Source organism: Primulina tabacum, chromosome 12 (assembly GCF_025594145.1).
Source record: "Primulina tabacum isolate GXHZ01 chromosome 12, ASM2559414v2, whole genome shotgun sequence".
In the NCBI taxonomy this organism is placed as follows: domain Eukaryota; kingdom Viridiplantae; phylum Streptophyta; class Magnoliopsida; order Lamiales; family Gesneriaceae; genus Primulina; species Primulina tabacum.
The window spans coordinates 30,052,939-30,067,796 of record NC_134561.1 but is presented as its reverse complement, the minus strand read 5'-3'; the positions used below and the strand labels follow the sequence as shown (position 1 = coordinate 30,067,796).

Genomic DNA, 14,858 nt, shown 5'->3' with positions numbered 1-14,858 from the left:
GAAAAAAGTCTGTGTGAGACGATCTCACGGGTCGTATTTTGTGAGACATATCTTTTATTTGAGTCATCCATGAAAAAATATTACTTTTATACTAAGATTATTACTTTTTTTGTGTGAATATCGGTAGAGTTAAATCGTGTCACAAATAAAGATTCGTAAGACCGGCCCACAAAATATCTATTCTAAAAATATATCGACATTTTCCTGTTGTGCTACAGTATTATTCTTGTAATTGACTACTATATGTTTTTTGGATCTTTTAATTTAGTTGTGGGTGTGGGTCCATAACTTTAGTAGAGGATCTATTCAGAAGAATGAAGTTTCAGTAAATAATACAAAATTTAGGGCAAAAAAATTAATAATTATTATATTTTTTATTTTATTTTAGTTTATTGAGTGAATGATATAACATATTTATTTTTGGTGCAGGAAAATACATCTAACGGTTTAATTTTGTGCGACTAATCTCTTATCCGACACCACTAATAAAAAAATATTATTTTTTATATTAAAAATATTATTTTTCGTTTTAGATATAAATCGACGTATCAGATAAAAATCGTTAAGATTGTTGCAGACAAACTTAGTCCACGATATATATCTACACATCCATTGAATTTTGATGCTATCTAAAATTGGAGAGACACCCAAAGATAGTGATTGATTGGAACTTTGTGTTTGTAGTTTACGCAAATCATCCTCCTCATTTTTAATTTCTCCTACCTATGAATCCACTTGTTGCCCCACTCGAATTCATTATTTTTAATTATAATTTAATAATCATTTAATTATACAAAATTTTTCAGAATTGATATATTATTAGGATTGTATTTGAATGTATGAATTTTAAATATATATTTTGGAAAAATAATACCATAAAATACAAATATATATATATATTGTAAATTTATATAACATTTTAAGTTAATTAGGATGAATTTCAAGTTCACTCAATAATCGAAGAATTTGGAATCCATTCTGATTTATGTAACTATTGTGAAAATATATAAAGCATGGATTTAAGATTTCTATCTATTGTTTCATTGTTAGTAGTAAAACGATAATCGAAATACATGTATTTCAAATCTATGTCCTCAGATGCACCCTAAAGGATGAACTATTTGTTGTATATGAATCTCAAATATGAAATATAGTCTGAACATACTATACTGATGTCAAATGAGTTATTTTATTCCAACTCTAAGAAGAAATATAGGTGAAATTTACTTGCAAGAATTTGTTAATATGTATAATATTTATTATCAATTCCTAAAGTTGATATATATATATAATATTATAGGCTGAAAACGTGCATTTTAATTTATGTAAATATAGGGAGATAAATAAAATCCAAGGCCAAAGTCAACTTCTGGATACTTTCTTATTAAGCTAAAATTCAAAATTTAGGGGTAAATTATATCAAATTAGTTTCATCTTGCCCAGAAAATTTTATTGAATTTGTTTCCACGTTGAAATTGTTGATTATCTACTGTTCATTTGGCTATCCCGTTTAAACCACTTGTCCACCATATCTATTATATTTCATTTAACATAAAAAATTTTGTGAGACGGTCTCATGAGGTAATTTTTTTATACTAATATTCTATTTAGGTCATTCATGAAAAAATGCTATTTTTTATGTCAAAATAATTGATTGTTATTGTAAATACAGATAAAATTGACCTGATTCATAGATTTTACGCGTAAGACCGACCTACTCTTCATTTGATAACACTTTGACAAGGAGAACTAGTCCTAATTCATTAACACACAGTTTCAGACATTTCAATTGAACGTTTGTTTGTTCTCTCAATTGCCTATATTTCAATAACGAGTCACCAATATGTCCTATATAGGTCGACTGAGTGTTTCGAGATATTTCTTGACTTTTCCTAATTATGTTTCATAAGATATTCGCCCATCTCGACATATGATTACTGACTGTATCTGATATCATGTCAACAATATTCAGTATTATATCAGTTTTTTACTGAAACAATGAATAAATTATAAAAGTTTAAAACTACAAAATATTCGAACTATCGGCTAAAAATCAAAAGTAAATTAGGTTTATACAAAATTTGTAAATAAATTTGACACAATACAAATCAAATAGACGGTTGATGACACGAAATGAAGTTTAAATGTATAACTTTAAACGGAAATTCATTTTTCCAAAAATAAGGGTAAATTCGTAATTTCACCGGCATAATTGGAAAGAATCGACTTGTTATATTCCCCGTAGCAGCTCTTCTCCCATATTTCTCCTCTTTTTTTCTTGTGCGTACTTCACTGTAAATTTCACTCTTGATTCTGCGTAGTAATGGGTTCGAGCCCTCGTTACTCTTACTCTTCACACATCGTCATTGTCCTCAACACCACTTTCTTTCGGCATAAGTCTTAATTTTTTTTGGGAGTCCGTGCTTCTTTTCTCCGAGCATGAAATTCAGTGTTCTTTAAATTTTACAGCTAAAAAGTCCCGTCTTTTAACAAGAAAGATATGGAGAGTGGTGGGGTTTATGATGATTCCCGTGTGGCTAATGTTTTGCTAAGGAATGAAATGATCCCTTGCACTTCTGATGTTCTTGATTCTCTCTGGGTTCCGAATTCTTCCCACCCTTTTCATGGTAATTTGATTTTTAGGGGAAAAAAGGAAAAGATAAACTGGGATTTTTTTGTCCGTTTTTCATGGGGTTTTCTTGGTTTCTCGCTTTCATCTTTTTCATGTTCTGTGATTTGCTCGCGTTTGCCACTATCAGCTAGTTGAATTACTTACTTGGATTCAATGATTGTCTGAAATGGTGTGAAATGTTTGTATGTTAGTTCTGATTTCTTTATTTCATGATTTATATGTGGGATTTTTTATTTTATTTTATTTTGGGTACTCTATTCGTGAATCTTGTTTTCTTGCTGTCGAGTGCCACAAATTTCAAAATCTTGGATGCTTTTTGTGGTGTTCACTGCAGAAAAAAAGGTGACTTTTTGAAAACCAGTCAGTCTCTTGCTTTATCTGATGCCTTTAATCCTTTGATTTTCTTGTGTTGCTGTTGTGTTAAAGTAGCTTTTGATTGAAAAATTTCTCCACAACGCTGCGTATGTGGAACCCAGCGAAGAATGTAAATTCGACACCCTAAATTCCAAGTAAAATCATGGTGATAAGATTTCGGCTTTGCTTGTTTTAGGATCTACTTCAATGATGAACTTCGAAGATATTAGAGCTGAAAACGTTATTATCGAGGATGGAAGCCAAGATTTCGATGAATGCTTCCGCCAACCGGAGAAAAAGAGGCGGCTTTCGCCTGAACAAGTCCGGCTTCTTGAGCAAAGTTTCGAGGTTGAAAACAAGCTTGAACCTGAGAGGAAGGTTCAGCTAGCTAAAGATCTTGGTCTGCTGCCAAGACAAGTCGCTATATGGTACCAAAATCGACGAGCCCGGTGCAAAACCAAGCATCTCGAGAAAGAATTCGACATTTTGAAAGCAAGCTACGACAGATTGAAGGCAGATTGTCACACCCTTTACCAAGAAAACGAGAAATTAAGAAACGAGGTATCAGAAAGATATTGAATGATTCCTTCCACGTTCTTGATTCATCCAGGCATTTTGGCTCGAGTTCTAGCTTGAGTTATCAATATCTTTCAATTTATTATCATCGTATTATTCATCCTTTATTTACTCATCCAACGAACTTAGGCGGTGACTTAATTGTTGCGACTTTGGGAATTTTGTTTCTACCAGCATAACAACTACTTTTGCATCAATGGTTCCTCACAAGATTACTTTTTCACCACAGGTTCATTTGCTAAGTGAGAAGTCTCGGAAGAAGCCCAAGACAGAACCATATAATCCCATTGTTCTATCAAAGGTCGAACAAGAGAATCCGACTGTCACTCCAAATGCTGCTGCACCATACGTAACCCCAGATGCCGCGAGCTCCGCGAAGAGCGACGTTTTCGATTCTGACAGCCCCGATGGAAATCATTCGGCGATGTTGGAGCCAGCCGGTTCTTCGCACGTCTTTTGCGAGACGGAGCATTCCGATTTCTCTCAAGACGAAGATGACAGCCTGGGCAGAGGGATCCTGTCATGCTTCCCAAAACTTGAAACTGAATGGTGTGATGATTTGCAGCCAAATTCTTGCAATTTGGGGTTCCCTGTGCAAGATCAAGGGACTTGGTTCTGGTCTTATTGAGCTCAAATTTGTTACAAAATTTGAATGGGATTTAGGCCAAATATGTTAAGTGTGTGCTGTGGAAGTTTTTGTAGAATCGATAATAATTAATAATAATAATAAAATAATAATAATAATAAATATTTTAGGGTCCTCTCCAAGACCATATTGGGCATTTGGAGCCTATACTATAGATCTTGTGTTCTACCTACTTTTCATGGAAGAAATCATTGTCTTCCATCGTAGAAAATGATGCATTTAAAAAAAAAAAAAAAGAATTGCATTAAGTTCACGATCATACATTTTGGTGGATTACGGTTTTTGAGTAATTTTCATGGAAAATTATGGACTTATAATTTATGAAGGTGTTTACCTTCCATCAAATTACTTCCCCATTTACTGAATTGGTTTGACATCTCTTTCACCGTAGTATCATTCGAACTAACATTATCGACTGTGATAGTGAAGACCTTATCCAAACCCCAGTCAAGCAAACATTTAGTGATAACAATTACCATATCATCAACTTTATGACTAGATATTGGAGAAAAGTTTAATATTTTTTTTTACAAATTCGAGTTTTTGTCAATAAAATGAGCAGTAAGACATATAATTAATTTTTTGTATTGAAGTCCATGTGTATGTTGTGAGGCAAACTCTTAGACGTGGCTCATTGCAAAAAAGCTTAAAATTTTTCTTTTCTTCCAAAAAAAATTCAAAGCAATCTCTTGTAATATTCCTACGAGATGGAATTCTAAATAATGGTTGTATCACATTTATAAAATGTCTAAATCCTTCCATTTCCACAAAACTAAAAGGTAATTATATTCATCGACAAGTATCATCTTGGCCAAAGCTTTCCTGCAACCTTCTTGATCAAATCTCCAAGCATTGATTGTTATTTGATCTTTTGAAATATTTTGAAAGGCTATTTTTGCTTGTTTAGTTTCCACATTACATGTTTTTTTTTTTTTTTACATTTTTTCAAATGAGCACCCAAGGATGAAGTACCATTTAAACTTGAATCGGCAGCATAACTTGAACCACAATAACTACATTTTGCTTTGGGTGTCCAATTAGAATCCTCATATTTCTCAAAATGTTCCCAAACAAGAGATCTAGGTCTTACAGATTTCCGCTTTTCCCCAACATCAACCGAATCTGCAGATGACGAATTAGGTGCGTTATCATTGGAACTTTTTTTTTTTAATGAAAAATTCATTAAAATATGTAAAAAGTTAATAATACAGATACGCTCGGCATCCCCAAGAGATACAAATATCAGTAATCAAAGAATAGATGATTATTAGATTCTGGCTCTTGTTGGCAAAGAATGCAAGTCCTTTCGTCAAGGAACCCCATTCTATCGCGCGTCATTAGTGTAGAACCCGTAAGTCAGTAGACGTATAAGCCGTGCATAATTCTAGATTTTTAAATTTAATTGACTTCATTGCATGATTATTTTAAATGCAATTGTCTGAAGTTAATTATTTTATTATTTCAGTTCAGTAGTTTGATTTTTAGCATTTCAGTTATTTCAGTGAGGCCGGACCGGAGTCGGAGTTTTGAGATAGAATTTAAGATTTCGAGAAATATTTCCAGAAGTTAATTTAGCCAGCAACCAAGTTCATTTAAGTTAGAAAGGGAGGTTTGAGGATTTAATTTAATTATTTGAGGTGATTAAGAAATGAACTCATTTAAGTTATTAAATTAAGGGGTTAGCTCACTAAAATTATTTAAAGGATTAGTAAGGCTTTCAAGGATTATTAGTTGACTAGATAATCAACATTTCTCTTTATTTTATCATGCATTTTTCGGCCCCCATAGTTGCTAGACAATTTAATTGCCAACTCATCAACCTTTTGACCATTTCTTTGCATGTAAGTTGTAGGATAATTCTAGGATTTTTGAGAGCACAATTTAATTAAATTAATGGACATATCCTAGACTAGAAAATAAGCAAAATTTCGGCCACTACCTCCTAGAAGCATCCACCAACTCATTTGATATCAATTCAAAATTTAAAATTCAAAGGAGAGTGGACTTAGTCTTGATTCATTCCTTATATCTTGCACCCTTTCTCCTCACCTTCCTAACCATTTTTCCCCCTCTCTTTTCTTTCGAAATCTGAGTGAAATTTTAAGCTGAGAACCGTGGGAATCCAGTAGGAAAATAAGGGAGAGAAATCGAGAGCAAGAAAGGTAGACAAGAAGCGCTCCACCTCCTCCGTGCCGCGTCGTCGTTGTTTCGTTCGTTTTCTTTCGAAACGAAACCAGGCATGTCTAGATTTCTTTCAAACCTCAATCAAGTCATATTATCATTTATTTTTCAGTACATGATCATGTTTATTCAAGTAAAAATCGAGATCCATGTCAAAACATTTTGAAACCACACATGCAGAATTTTCGATTTCCTTGGCAAGCTTCACGGTTTCGTTTGGTTTGTGAGTTTCAGGTATTGGATCGACTCCAGGCTCCCAAGGCGGCTTATATACATGTAGTAGGATGCATTAAGACCATGTTGGTCCATTCAAACCAGCCCCATGCTTGCTGGAAATTCAGAATGACAGCAAGTCCCCATAGGTGCAGAAATGTTGTTCGAAAAATTCAGTTTCTTGTCATGGAGGAAGGATCTGATCTTGGCTGCCCCAAGGGCCTATAGCCATGGTTGGATCACTTCCCTAGCAAGTCTAAGACGTGACTAAGTTGCCCTTTTGGTGGCTTGGTCCATGGTTCATCGGTTTTTAATAAAAACATTACAACAGCCCCTATACCCCTTCGGCTACTTCGGTTGGACAGCTTTTGGTTCGTTTCTTTTGGTTGCTTGGTATGGATCTTGGTTGGCCTATGGCCCTTAGCCACGGTTCATATCATGCTCCTAGATGTCTAGATCGTGCCATGGTCAATCAAATGGCCATTGGAATGACGCAAGACATCGATCTAAGCAAAACACTACACACGCATGCACGTTGCTCTCGGTTGGACCCTTCGGTTGAGTTATGGTGTGATGCGGATTGTGGCTGGCCTAGGGCCCTTAGCCATGGTTCAAATCATTCCTTGGGATGTTGGTAAGAGTCTCTTGTCGGTGGTTCACGCCCCTAATGGCCTTTAGTCTCGAAACCAACGCAAGTCTTGTAGTTGCGCAGCTGCTGGAAATTACAGCAAGTTGCTGTGTCGGTTCAGAGGCTCGTTCGAGTTCTTGGTTGGCTTTTAGCCCATGGCCTTGGACTGGACAGTGCCTCATTGAGTTAGGAAGGTCATGTTTTTGACCGTTTGTCATTTGGATCATTTTTGAGGTCGTACGAGAATTTACGGTGCAATGTGCCAAATTGACTCTCGAAAGAGCGTTTCGTGTTTTGGCCTCCATTTCACCTAGATTTCGACCCTATCATTTTAGGAACATTATTTTATGATTTTTCAGCGTATTTTAATCATGACTATACGTCGGTTCAGTGTCGGTTCAAGTTGGCTCGGAGTCATGATTAAATGCGAAGTCATTAGGCGTCATAGTCGCATCTTTTGAACGTAAATTGCATAGTTGGTCAAGTTTAAGCTATTGCATAATTTTCATGGCACAGTTAGGTTGCAGCGAGCCTGGGAACGATCCAATCCAATCCAGTTGGTAAAATTACAGGAATTTTCATTATGCCAGTTAATTATTTTACGTGCATTAAATAGAAAATGATTATTTGTGAGATTTATGCGATATGGCTTGTGGTTCATTCACTATGTGGGAGTGTTATTTTATACGGTCGTCAGTGACCGATCAGTTCAGTATGGTACCACCCGGTCGCCAGTGACCGGCCAGCTCAGTTCAGTTTCAGCCTCCCCGGTAGCCAGTTACCGATCAGTTCAGCTTAGTGCAGTGGCCACAGGCGTAAAACATAATCTCAACAGAAAATTTTACCAGATATTTCAGTACAGGCTCCAAGGAGCAAATATTTTTACAGTAATTTCCAGTTCAGTTATGCACGTATTATAATTGCTTAGTACAGATTATTTTCAGTATGCCTCAGGACAGGATATGTTAACTCATGCATATTTTTAAATTCAGATTTTTACTCGTTACCTGCGATATATGCATGCTGAGTCTTTAGGCTCACTAGACTTGATTGTTGTAGGTACTGATGAGGCCAGGGCCGAGGGTGGGGACCAGTGAGCCAGCTTAGGTCGGCAGTAGTGGCACCCGAGGACCTCAGAGCAGCAGTTGTTATTTTTTTCCGCAAACAATTTTATCAGTCGTTGGATATTTTTAAATCGTTGTTGTTGGCAAAACTTTAATTTTCTTCCGCTGCAATATTTTGAAATATTGAACTTGATTCACCAGTGATTTTATGAATGAGGCCATTTAAGTTCTTTTAAAAAGAAAATTTTTAATTTTCCGCAAATTTTCAAGAAAGGAGTTTTAGGCGCTTCACAATTAGCTTCCGATGAGCAAGTAACCATAACACAATGCGGTGTTTAGGGAGACGAGCAGGGGGTTGATGGAGTCAAAGAAGATATAACACGGTCTAACTATCTAATATCATGCATGGTCATTGGTCAGTGGGTGTCCACACAATTATCATCCATTTCTCTTATAAAAAAATAAATAAATTATCATCTCATCTCTAAAATTTAAAATAAAAATAATATTATAAACTTATGGACAAGAAAAAGTGTGCCCTGGACTCAATTTTATGAGTCCAATTATGTTGCATTAATTGGAAAATTCGAGGTAAGTCAATCTACAACAACTTTATTAAAACAATTCCAATGCACTTTCTAAAGCACCCTGTTGGTAATACCCCTTCATCAAGCTAGTGGCAACAACCAAATTCAGGGGATACCCACTTCTGATCATACCATCCTTCAACTTCAAGGCCTCTATCATGTTTCTTTGCTTTACACATCTACAAATCACGTTCGTAAATATACCCACGGAAGGAACCCAACCCTTTCCCCCCATCTCATTTAACAACTTATCCCTGTTCTTGTTCCGATTTTAGCTCCCTCAGAGAAAGTCAACAAAGGCTTAATTATGATACCACATTATTATCAAGACAAAAACTTGTGTTAGACGGTCTCACGAGTCGTATTTTGTGAGATAGATCTCTTATTTGAGTCATTCATGAAAAAATATTATTTTTTTATTGTGAATATCGGTAGGGTTGATCCGTCTTACAGATAAAGATTCGTAAGATCATCTCACAAGAGACCTACTCTATTATCAAATGTTCCATCCTTCACACACACACAGACACACACATATATATATTACATCTGAATTTCAATTATCCAAATCTAGCAACCATTTCACACGTTGTTTTCACATGTTTACATAATTTAATTATTTGAAAAAAGAAATATTTTTAGAAAAACTGTAATAGAGAAAACAATGTGAATTTTGAGAAAACTGAGAGAAATTAGATAAAAAAAATAAAAAAAGATAAAAAGAAGTAAAAAAATTACGAATAAACTTATACTAACATAATTACATGATAAATTATGTAGAATTAAAATTTGAATTAAAATCATGATAAATTAAGTAGAATTAAAATTTGAATTAAAATTTTCTTCCTTATTAACAAGTTATTAATACGAAGTGCTAAATATATTATATAATAGTAAAAAATATGTGATTACTATAATATTTAGTAGTATTATTTAAACCATGCTTCTTTGATGGCTTCTAGACATGACAAAATAATATAATTTAATATATGAAGGGATGAGATTACTTGCCAAATTAATTTTTTATTCATGGCGGTACTTAAACTTTGTGTCAATATTCAAATACTTTTTGGCTCGATTAGATGATCACGACTTCTCTCCGGCGTAAACTATTTCATCCATCTTAATTATATAATACAAATTTTTTTTAAAAATCATTAAATTAAACAAACAAATTTTCTATTTTTCTTATTTATTTACAAAAAATCATATGAAAGATTCTCACATATTGATTTTGTAAAACAAATATTCTATCAGACGTAGCTCATAAAAAAATATTATTTTTTATGTTAAAAATATTACTTTTTAGTCCAAATATAAATCGGGTCGACACGTCTTATATGATTGTTCATTTGATTAATCATATTTTGCATATAAGTTTTATTTAGATATTTCACTTATAATTTGCCGCCTTTGGAGTTTTATCATCTGATAAAATTGTCGGCTTTTATATTATATTTTAAAATAAATACTAAAGTCAAAATCAATGGTATGCTTTTATTGATATTTTTTAATTTTCAAAACAATCATTTTCTCACATGAAAATCTTGCCAACTAAGTAGATCTTTAGTTGTTATTAATTAATGTATAATGAAATTAATTATATCTCTAGTACATCAGCTTAGAATCAAACCTTGAAGGAAATAATTAGCTTACTTTGTAGGGCAACTTGACAATCAATTCCTATCTCCATTCTTAACTCTTTACTCTTTACTCTTTATACCCTCAAATTTTTGTTTTAACTCCCAAATTTTTAAAATTTTTCAAAAATATCTTTATGGTACGTGACATTGTTATACCATCGAGTCTATTCTTAAATTTTTCAAAAATATCCTTATGGTACGTGGCATTGTATAGATCTTTGAAAATCACTAGCTGCTTTCTTATCGTCTTAATCCGTCTTTTGGAAACCTTAAAATATGAAGAGTACATTTTCTTTGGTTCCAAACTTCATTTTAATTCTTGTGTGACTTTCTTATTCCCATTTACTATGTATTTATAGGTATATTTGAGTCCAAGTTTTTTGTTAGTGGACAAATTACATGCCTACTTACTTTTGTCAGAGAATCTTTATCTTTTGTTATCCCCAAAGAAAATTGATTGTGGTCACATATCCACTTATTTTTGTTGGAGAATCTTAAACTTCAGGTGTCCCCGAGGAAAACGTGACTGTGGTCCCTCACCACTTAGTCTTGTATCTGCAAGATGCTTCTTGTCTCACCAAGATCTGAAGCCCTTGCCAAACTCTGGCTCCTTTTGATTTGAGCACTCTGGGCAGATCTGTTCTGACCATCTTTGTCACACCCTTATTCTATACTTGACATGATTACCATAATCAAAATAGGATTTGACTGATATATCTGTATTAATGAAGCAATTCCAAACAAGGGGCATCAATTTAACGGTTTATAAAAATTTTGACATGATGTCCCTACATTTTGTTTAAATCAAAAACTCAAGCAATACCATATATACAACAACATAAACTATATTTTCATACACAACCATGCACCATATTGTTATACAAATACATATTCTCATATACATGCATATTTTGTATCATTATAAACATCGTAACACTTGTTCAAACCCTGACATATTTTAGTACAATACATATGCGGAAGCTATACAATAATAAGTCCCGGTTCTTGTCGAGGTAAGGCATGTCACAAGCATCCATTGGCGAACGAGCATCCTACGTCTCTTCACTACCTAATCCTGTAATACATGAGCTACGTGAGTTTATAAAACTCAATAAGTTGGCACTTGTACGTTTCAATATGCGTCAAAGGAACATACATATCAAGTCGTGACAACAATGAATCTTTAAACCATGTCATATCATAGCATATATTCATGTTCATTTTTGTACTTGAGCCTCATTAGTTGACTTGTACTACCGTGCTTGATTTATTATATAGCTACTACTGTGTTGGACGTCAGGGAGCAACCTTTGGAAATCCCATGCCCCATGAACATATATTGGCCAATAGTTTTGGTGGACTTAAAACCACCCATGATGTCAACAAGCTCTATATCATGTATAAATCAGTCTTTTTCCTTTCATGTTCATGTTCATGTTCATAACATCATCAATATTCATGAGTTTCTTACATATTTAATACATAACAATGGAATATGGTGCTATGTTTTCATCAATAAGATACTAACAATGTATATATAGCAATAATCAATGTGAAGTATTTGAAATCATAATATTACTCATATATTACTTCAACAACATGCCAACTTACAGTCAAAGCATAAGAACACTGGTTTGAGACGATGTTTATCAGTCCTATGCTGTCAATAAATAAATAGTTCAGTCACTATGTCTCTAGTAGGTGAAAGCTACTCCTTTACATGTAGAACAACTAAAAGAGAAGAAAATTTACACCCTTATAAGGTTCTTGTGATGGAGAACTAACTTTTAACTTCAAACTAATGAAAGGAAATGAAGAAGGGAGCTTTTGGAAGAAGTTTCCTTGGTTTGTCTCGAGTCTTGTTGAGAAAGGAATGAAGGAATGGTGAAAATGGCACAAGGAAGTCGAAACTTATCTTTTTGTATGAAAGGCGGCGCTCGGGCGGTCATTTTCTACCGCTCGAGCACGGAACATTCTGTCCAAAACCAAAAATCCATAACCAGTGGCACTCGGGCGGTCATTTCTTACTGCTCGGGCGCCGCTTTGCGCATAGCCACATCAAATATCGCTCCAGAAATGTTTCTTCCCTTCGTAATTTGAAAAAGTGGTACACATGAAAGTTGTAGCCCTATATCTTGGCTTGAATCTCCAACTGGTTTCATGTCATCTGGATGTCTGAGTAAAAAATTATGCTTATTCTCCCAACATGTTTCAGTAAAGGAATGGCGATACACACGACACACTTCGAGGCACTTTTGGCTTGTCTTCCACAATGATTTGGACAAAACCCAAAACCTGAAAGTTGTAGCATTATATCTTAGCTTTCTAATGGTAGTGACCTCACACAATTTGGATCAATATTCAAATCATTATGCTAAAACCCGTAAAAACTGCCATATTTTCATCTCATTTCCTATCAACTTCATTACACTATTTCTACCTACACATCTTGCTATCACTATTAAGACATATATTCATTCTCAATACACCATGAACAATATAAAAATCATGTTCAATCTCAATATTGATACCTCAATCATCACGTGAAATCTAATGAGCTAAATAACTACATAATAAACGACATAAACGCATTATTATCATTTGTACGAGTAACCGGGCATTACAATCTTCCCACATGAGCTATGTTGCAGAATATTCGACTAGTTTCTTTACCCTCCGGCAGATTGCTATTCCACAAAAAATTTCTTTTCTTTTCAAATAAATCTTTTGCAAAACTTGTTATTTTTCCTGTCATAGTATTTAACGGGAATGATCCGTTTACCGAATTATGATAAAACTTAAACCGAAACTTGACTTTGTCAATCTCGGTTAGACAGACCTATAGACCCCATGCTCTTCTGGTGGAATTGTCATCTTCAGTTATTGAAGCAACAAGATGTGTTTCTTCTGTCGGAGGATCCTTGATAAATTTTTGGACATTTATATCTGGCCTCCTTAACTTGAAAAAATGAAATGTTTCGTGAGAGCCTTTTCCTGCTGGTTCTGGTGCTGCACTGAAAAGATATAGCTCCAGAAAGTCTCATCTGGACAAATAGTCATTATTTGCCCATGTTTCATGAACCGCTTCCTGAATCCATTTGGGTAGTCCTGAAATTTCTGAGAAGTTGGGTGATGTAGTATAAACCGAGGCAAGAGCCCCGAATTTATATTAGACTTTTACTTCATTTGGATATGAATTTGGTTTCATCCATACCCTATGATATTTTCCTGAAACATCAACCCTGATTTTGGCGGGTTAATGCCTAATCTTGTTTTTAATTTCTCCCAAATTTGTTGAGAAATCTGAAATGGAGAAATTGTAGTTTCATTAAGATCAACCTTAGATTTACCCTTGTCTGTATTAGGTCTAAGATTGATCTTTCTCTCTTCAACCCCCGAGGTGAAGGGTTGATTTAAAGACTCGAGATATGAATATGGAGTTTCAATTTTTGTTTCTGCTGACTCATCTAGAGATGATCTCGACTTAACACTTTTGCTAGGGGCATTTGAATCCCATACTCCAGATATAGAGTCATGTATTCGAAAACTCTTTATTTGGGAAACCAGTCTTTGCATTACAGACCATAACTGAGTATAAGCCTGTAAACATCCTGTAATTCGATCAGAGAAATTCTTTTATCAGCTTGTTGTAGCCTACCCGCAACTTCTGTATTTAGGGCAAGCTTATTAAACTTGTTTTTAAGCATTTCAAAGTGTTTCCTCGAATGCCTCTGGATTTTTATGATGACATCGATATCACCGCTATCCATCTCTTGTTAAAAAAATCTGCAAGAATATTTGCATAAGATTTATTATCACAATATCAAAAATATAATTTTGACATGGAGCTTGCCATCTTAGTAAACTAGCATTCTCAAGTTTAGATTTTATTCTATTTCTTAAGAAAGCTCTTACTTGTGTATTATCAACTTTCAAAGTAATTTATTTGCTAGTAAAAATAATGGCCATTTTTCAAAAGCTCTTTTCGCTGCATAAAATTATTTTTCGTTGATATGCCATCTTATGGCTCCTACATATGAGAAAAGTCCACTGCAATATCTGTATGGCTGTTCTCCTTCCGGTGTGAGCTTAGTTAATACTGCCGTCCACCAATGATTATTGACATCTGTATATAATATCATATAATCTTCATCTTGAAGAATAGCCATTTTGGGAAGATTTTTACAAATCTACTTGAGTTGACTAAGTCCATGTGTGTATTTTTCCGTCCATATAAATTTTGCATTTTTTCAGTAATGGACTGAATATTTTCCCATGTTTTGCTAGGTTTTTAATAAACATCCCAAAAAAATTAACAACTCCTAGAAAACTTT

General features: G+C 34.2%; 1 protein-coding gene across 1 annotated transcript; it reads left to right on the top strand.

The window, feature by feature from the left end:
• Positions 1-2,257: 2,257 nt before the first annotated feature.
• On the top strand, positions 2,258-4,317 carry LOC142521005 (homeobox-leucine zipper protein HAT5-like). The gene is made up of 3 exons (XM_075624185.1): positions 2,258-2,627; positions 3,183-3,547; positions 3,792-4,317. Exons 1-3 carry the CDS (start codon positions 2,501-2,503, stop codon positions 4,188-4,190), a joined length of 891 nt encoding a protein of 296 aa, XP_075480300.1. The 5' UTR covers positions 2,258-2,500; the 3' UTR covers positions 4,191-4,317.
• Positions 4,318-14,858: the final 10,541 nt, after the last annotated feature.

Excerpts from the sequence above, each read along its gene's own strand:
- LOC142521005 (XM_075624185.1), top strand. The coding sequence starts at position 2,501 with ATGGAGAGTGGTGGGGTTTATGATGATTCCCGTGTGGCTAATGTTTTG. Across the intron at positions 2,628-3,182 it reads TTCTTCCCACCCTTTTCATG|GATCTACTTCAATGATGAAC; the intron begins GTAATTTGATTT and ends TGCTTGTTTTAG. Across the intron at positions 3,548-3,791 it reads ACGAGAAATTAAGAAACGAG|GTTCATTTGCTAAGTGAGAA; the intron begins GTATCAGAAAGA and ends TTTTCACCACAG.